The sequence below is a fragment of the Carassius gibelio genome, chromosome A22 (genome assembly GCF_023724105.1).
Source record: "Carassius gibelio isolate Cgi1373 ecotype wild population from Czech Republic chromosome A22, carGib1.2-hapl.c, whole genome shotgun sequence".
Taxonomy (NCBI): Eukaryota; Metazoa; Chordata; class Actinopteri; order Cypriniformes; family Cyprinidae; genus Carassius; species Carassius gibelio.
In genome coordinates this window covers 8039658-8047219 of record NC_068392.1, presented here as the reverse complement: position 1 = coordinate 8047219, position 7562 = coordinate 8039658, and the positions used below count along the sequence as shown (strand labels likewise).

Here is a 7562-nt window from a genome sequence, read left to right as displayed (position 1 = left end):
ATATATATATATATATATATATACCATAATTTACCACACTGTAAGTATGGTAAGATTTGTTAACATTGTTTTAAATTGCTAATTTTTGTAGAAAGAGGTGCTTGGAGAATATTGGTATTGATACATTTAGAGACTCTTTGGCACTAACTAAAGCATACCAGTGTAAATTTCCTTCACATTCTAGCGCAAAGCTTCAATGACCAATTAACTCACACGCACATACAAACATGTGTGTGCACACACACACATATAAACACCTTACTGTTTTGTTAAGCCACTGTAGCTTTGCTATGAATCTGTTTTATAAAAAAGGAAGCCAACTTTCTGCAAAAGAGTGACTTATAGAATGGTGGTGTTTAGATAATGGTAATCCAAAATGAATTCACAGAGGCACTATAAACCCTTAGTGAGTTACAAAGACTAATGGCGGTTCTACATTCTGGTCCCTAATTATGCTGTCATTTATGCTTTCTTTTATAACAATTTTGAGGCTTTATTGTTTAGTTGTACCAATAAGGTTTTACATAATCAAACCTAGCCGAATTATAAAACTACTGCATTAAAGACAAAGTTTTAGAAATTTGACTACATAAGTGGTCTTCTAAATCTGATTTTGTTTATAATTAAAGCATGAAAAACATTAATTTCTCAATTTTCTCCCCCCCACCCTTTGTCTCTCGTACAGATCCAAAGACTGGCCTTCTGAAAACATTGCTCATCGGTTCGAAAAAGGAGCAGTCAAGAAGTGAAAGACCATGAGTTACAGCTGTGGCAAGCGACGCTATAAACCTAAAACACGGACCACATAAAATGGGGACTATGTTTGCAATTATGGTCCCTGAACAGCTGTGACTGCCCTCAAGACACCTTTTCCCCCAAACCTGTGTCTTTGTAATCCTATTGGCCATCCATCTCCTGTGATCATTTTTCTTATTTTGAGCCCTAATCTCTTTTGTTTCCCACCTTGCTCAAAACAAATCCAGTTTTTACTCCAAAATGGCTTGCAGTTTCAGCTTAACTTGTGCTTTTCCACCCTCCTTTCTCATCCTTTCTCTTCCTATTTGTCTCCTTCTCCATGTACCTTCTTTTGTGAGGGGTGACTGCTGGCTAATTGAGGGGGATAAAGGCTATGTGTGGCTGGCAATCTGCAGTCAGAATCAGCCTCCATATGAGACAATCCCACAGCACATTAATAACACTGTCCATGATTTAAGGCTGAATGAGAACAAGCTCAAAGCAATCTTCTTCATCTCCCTCAGCCGATTCACCAACCTCACTGACCTCAACCTCACCAAGAATGAAATCTCCTATATTGAGGATGGTGCGTTTGCGGGACAGGCCAATCTACAAGTCTTGCAGTTGGGATATAACAAGCTAACCAACCTCACCGAGGGGATGCTGCGAGGGCTAGGTCGAATGCAGTGCCTGTATCTGCAACATAACCTTATAGAGGTAATTGCAACCAATGCTTTCTGGGAGTGCCCAAGCCTTAGCAGTCTTGATCTTTCCTCTAACAAATTAGCAAAGCTGGATTCATCCACCTTCACCATTTTGGGAGGACGGCTAATAGTGTGCGAACTGGCTGGAAATCCTTTCCATTGTGGCTGTGACTTGTACGGCTTCCTTATCTGGCTAGAGGCATTTGACAATGTCACTCACACATATGACAGGCTCCAGTGTGAGACCCCAAAAGAACTTTTTGGTTACCCTCTCCTGAGTCCTAGAGGTAATCAAGGAAGAAATGCTCGTTCTATCCTATCATCCATGTGTAAAGATGGAGTTATTGTTGGTGGCATAACTGCCCTGCCTCCTGACTTAGACTCTTCTGGGATGGGGATAGATATTTATGATCAGATGGGACCTTATCACCAGCCCACAGCTTCCTCAACCACAGACCCCACATACAGCCCCACCATTAAGTTGCAAACAGTCTCCCTCTCTTCTGCATCCCTCTTGGTTCAAATACCCAAGCCCTACAGTAAGATGTATATTCTAGTGCAGTACAATCACACCTATGTGTCAGATGTCATGAACTTAAAGAACAAGAAAGAGATTGTCAGACTAAACAATCTAAAGCCCCACACAAATTATACCTTTTGTGTTGCCTCCATTCGCAATTCCCAGCGATACAATCACACTTGTCTATATTTTGCAACTCGGGCTCCAGGGCCGGATGACTTGCGAGCAGCCCCTTCTACCACCACCCATTACATTATGACCATTCTAGGCTGCCTGTTTGGGATGGTCATTGTGTTGGGCTTGGTGTACTACTGCTTACGTAGGCGTCGAATGAATGAGGTAAAGGAAAAGTCTATTAGTGTTAAGAAAACTATTTTAGAGATGCGTTATGGGCCAGAAGCAGCTGCTGCAGCAGCCAAGGATCCTTCAACCTTGCAGAAACTCCATGACCAGTCCCTTCATCAACACCACCATGGGAAGTTGTCCCAATCAGCATCCTCCAGCTTGGGTGTCCTTCATAGTTCAGCCAACACCACCTCTTCTCGACTTTCTTCCCTTCCACAAGTGGAGAAGATGGCTACAGCTTTCTCAGAGGCCATGGTCACCAATAAAGGCAATTACATGGATGTAAGAACATCAGCAGGAGGAGAGGACAGAGTAAGAGATGGAGTTCTAACAGGGTCAGGGAATGAAATCACAAGGGATGAAAATAGGATTAATGGAGGAGATGACTCTGATGATGATGGCCAAGATTCAACATCGGAGATCTCAACTATTGCCAAGGAGGTGGACAAGGTAAATCAGATTATCAATAACTGCATAGATGCACTCAAACTAGACTCTGTAGCTGTTGTGGCAGCAGCTGCAGCCCCTGGAACTACAGTTGATAACACTGACTCTCCACCACCTCCTAGTGTCCCTTCATTAGCCAGGGGGCTAATTCCACTTTCCCCTACCATCACAGAGTCATGCCATATTATGACGTCCCCTAAAATCCGTCCTCCACCCCCTGTTCCTCTTGTTTTGCCCCTTTCTGAGAGGCCCGGCATCAGCGGAGGTGGGTTTCTCTCCCCTCCCTACAGGGACCCACCCCCAGCTACAGCATCACGGCCGTTGCAAAGGCAACTCAGTGCAGATGCTGCAGTTGTTCCTATTAACTCTGTTAAAAATCGTTGCAGCGTTTCTTCCGGGGGCTCTGTAAGAAGTGCTCGGGTCTTCAGTTTGGATGTCCCAGACACACGTAGCACAGAGCCATGCAAGTACCCTGAGAAAGGCAGCCCTGTTCGGTGCGGGGAGCCCCTGGAGAGGTTGCCCTTAATAGGTGTTCAGGGAGTCAGTAATGGCAGAGGAGATGGTGGCAGTGGGGGTGGAGGGGGAGCCGGTGGTGGCAGTGGTGGTTCGGGTGGGGGTGGTGTTGTGGTCGGAGGCGGGGGCAGCACAGCTCAGCAGCACCACTTGCAGGTGCACCCAGACTACCACTGCTCAGAGCACCGACACTCCTTCCCCGCCCTCTACTATGAGGGTGCCACTGACTCCCCTGCCCAGAAAGTCTCCTTTCTAAAGCCTCTCACTCGCACCAAGAAGGACACTGCCTATTCACAGCTTTCTCCCCGCCACCACAATTACTCAGGGTATTCCTCTAGCCCTGAGTACTCCTCAGAGAGCTCTCTTAAAATCTGGGAGCGCTTCCGACCATACAAAAAAAGCCCCCGTGAAGAGGCCTACATAGCCGCTGGCCATGCTCTTCGAAAGAAAGTGCAGTTTGCAAAGGATGAGGATCTCCATGACATTCTGGATTACTGGAAGGGGGTGTCAGCACAGCAGAAACTGTGATGCTTGTTAGAGACATGACAGCAGGAGGAGAGGTTGTGGAGAAAAGAACCGATGACTCTTGAGACAGCTCGGCAGACTCCATCAGCAGGTGCTTTGGTCCCTATAGGCCACCACAGAGACAAGTGTTCTAAAAGAGACAAAATTAAGCAGGTGTTCCAAGCTCATTAAGTCATAGATAAGCAACCAACCAGAAATGCAGAGGAATGTGGCACTTAAAAAGGCATACAGTTTCAGTTTAGAATCCCTCCATATTACATTGTATACCACCTATGCTGTATTGCACTGTAGTTTGACAAGATAATAGTGTTAAATGAGGAATTTGTGGTTTTATTTTATAAATGCCTGAATATAATCTCTAGAGATGGTGGTAACTGATGCCTGTCAAGATGATTGTTTTACGATATTAATTAGTAAGTAATTAGTAAGTGAATTTCCCTTGGCTGAAGCCACAGGTCAAAACATGTATATCCTTTTCTCTCTCATTCCCTAATGTTTGCTCAAGCAAAGCATATTCATTGATTTGAGACACCTACACAAATTTTACACAGCATGTGTGGGACACAGTTATCAAACCAGAGGCAGTCATTTGGACATGCTTTATATTCAAGCAGTGTGGCAATTCGATAAAACACACAATGTTAATTCCTTTTTGGCATTCATTTGTAGCACAGCCAGCCCAACACATTTTTCCCTTCATATGTAGTCTTTTGACAGTTTTTATTCTAAGAATGGAAAGAGATAAATGAGGTTTTAGAATGGAAGCTCTATGTCTCAATTTGATTTTACAAGTGGCAGCTAGATATAGACCCAGTGCAGTAATAGGCTGAAATACACAAGGTTTACAGTTGTGTATTAAATATGGAGGCATGTTACACAAAGAGTTTGCTTTGTTTAGCCTGTTAGGAGGCAAAATGCCAAAGCTTAATCCAAATGACACACTTTTCTAAAAAAAAAAAAAAAAAGAAAGAAAAAAAAAAGATATACTAATTTGGAATTCCATGATGTCTTAAACATATAATTTCATAATTTCAAGGTCAACTTTTCAATGACCTATTAAGCTTATCACAGACACAGAAAACCTTGAGCAGGCTTCAAATGTGTAAAATACGATATTTTATTTCATCATTGATTCCACAGATTTAGATACCATATTTGCGTTTCAATGATTACTCGGTCAGGTCTTCTTTCATTGAATAGTATAGCAACTCTGCTGTTATTTTTCCTTATTGATCTGACCTTCTGTTTCCTGTTATAACCCACTTTCCTTGACCTAATGTCAGCTGTGGTCAAACTAGGGATGGTATGCAACAAATTCAATTATTTCCCATCTCATTTTTTAAGACCTTGTTATTGTCCTTGCATGGCTTTATAGGGAAAAATAATTAGCAATTTGCAGCATAGGAGTCAAGAGGTCACAGAGGTGCTAATATTATTAACACTGCCAGATTGGAGAAGTGATTGAAATTAATCTTGCGCTTTGCGGTCAGGTCATCACCCAGAATGCATCCCTGGAGTTTTGCTGGTTCGCCCATGGCAATGAAAGGCAAGCTAAAGCTCTTCTTCTTTAGAGCAATTTATTGGCTTAAAAAAATATCCTCAAGCTCTTCAAAATAGGCCTCTGGGTTTTTAAATTTAAGGCAAGGGAATTTTTTGATGACAAACATTAGTTTTTGTTATTAACAGCATATGGTTCACATCCGCTGGTTTTTCGCAGCATTGACTGCAAACATTATTAGAATTCAACCTGAACATGGAAATTGATTTTCCTTTTACAGTCACATTTGGCCAGCGTTGAAACTTATGAACTCTCAGCATGCATCAATAATATGTCACATCATCCTTCAAGGTTCAAAATCAATGCTTGGTAATTGAGAATTGACACGGTCAAGTCAAAATACAGAGGTTTGCCTTTTGAGCCATTTTACTAAAGCCTCTCAGGGGGGATTCCAGATCGCACTCAATCACAGTCTATGAACTCAAAGACAAGATGAATGTTTAGTAAATCAGAAGCTATATCAATTCTTCAGCTAATGTTTTGTTTTTGTTGCGTATGCCTGTATAGAATAGTGCAAGAAGATATGAATATCACTGACAAACGCAGACTCATAGCTAGAGCTTGCAACAAAATGACAAACCCACACATGCATATATTCCACCATCATTAACTTTCTTGAAATCTCATTTATTCCTATTTAAATCTCCAAAAGTTGTTTTCCCCCCACTATTTTTCTAAATTCAGTTAGGAGATGAGTTTTCTAAACAGCCTCAAGGCTTGCATTATTGCACTGTGGTTGGGAGATAACAAGCTAAGACAATTGGAGAGAAATTATTATGCTCTTGGAATGTTTTAAGTATAAGTACATTGTTGGCATCTGGAAATGACAGTTATTTTGGATTTGATTTCCTGCTGATATGTTTTTGGAAACATATGTGTGTATGGTCTTAAAGACATACAGTGTTGATCAGATGGGACTAATGGCTGACTGTGAAAACTGTGACAAACACAACCAACAAGAGAACAATCTATACTAACAATGGTTGCACACAATATACTGTATGTACAAGTAGTATTAGATTTCCAATGGGTATGTCCAGTGAAAAACAAAATCGCTGTATGTGTACACGTACATACAAACACACACACACACATATATACACAAAGGCATATGCAGACTCTACAATCTACACTTACTGTATACGTTTACAGACACATAGTCTTAAAAGTGCCCTCTTGGCACTAAAACAAAGAGTGAATTATTTTAAAGGATGGTGCCAAACATTTGTAACATTGTAACTGTTATTTATATGTCAAAGTAACATCATGTTATGATTGAAAGGTTGTTATAGTTGGCATTTATTTAACGTGATTTAATTTCATATAACACTATATATTAACCTAACAGATTTATTTTTGTCCCCCAGAATGCCCTCCTGATCAGGTGTACTCGAGGCCAAAACCTAGATCCTTTTGCATAATTTTGATGCGTATTGTCTTTTGATTGATTTCCAGTTATATTACTTAGCTTAATACATCCTAATGCTGTCCGAATTAATATAATTAATGGATAATTTACATCAGGGCTGTATTGATTTGCATAAAAAAAAGACATTCTGCAAGTTTCCTAAGAGCTCAAGCTTTCTGTAACTCCCACAACATGGATGAGTAAAGTTCCCCTCTCTCCGTATGGTTTTCCAGAGAACTATAGTTTCAACAATTTCCGTCCTCCCACTAATAAAGTTTTAAGCAGCGGAAGACTTACGGCCCACAATTTTCTGGCCTCCTACCATATTGTCCGTGGAGATAGTAAGCCTTTCAAAACCAACCATTGTCCTCTGATACACTTGTCAAATTTAGTTGCATGTTCAGAGTGTGATGAAGCCTTTTTGCTCTTTTTTCCCCTCCCTTTTTTCCTGGTAATGTATTGTGCTAGCGATTTCTCTTTCATATCTCCATTCCTCATGCTCCAGCTGAGCGTTCGAGCGTATGCCCCTGAAGCCTTGATGAAATGAATTTGGTGTGCGGTTAGAAAACACAGAAAGGATTTCTTGTTTTAATGAGCTGTATGCACTTTTGGCTGCTTTAATCAGGCCAGACCCCCTCAAGACCCCTGATTAGACATCAGAACGAGGAATAAAATGTCATTCACACTCTCCATGGCACCACTCTGGGTTTAATGCCAAAAGACTTGAATCGCAGAGCATACCCAACTCCCTTATCTCGAGATGGGTATTAACTCAGCAGGTTAACCGAGACCTCAGAGAAGAACCCA

The 7562-nt window shown here is 41.4% G+C and overlaps 1 protein-coding gene across 1 annotated transcript; it reads left to right on the top strand.

The window, feature by feature from the left end:
* Positions 1–707: 707 nt before the first annotated feature.
* On the top strand, positions 708–6559 carry LOC127943259 (protein phosphatase 1 regulatory subunit 29-like). Its single transcript, XM_052539584.1, has one exon. It carries the CDS (start codon positions 997–999, stop codon positions 3790–3792), a length of 2796 nt encoding a protein of 931 aa, XP_052395544.1. The 5' UTR covers positions 708–996; the 3' UTR covers positions 3793–6559.
* Positions 6560–7562: the final 1003 nt, after the last annotated feature.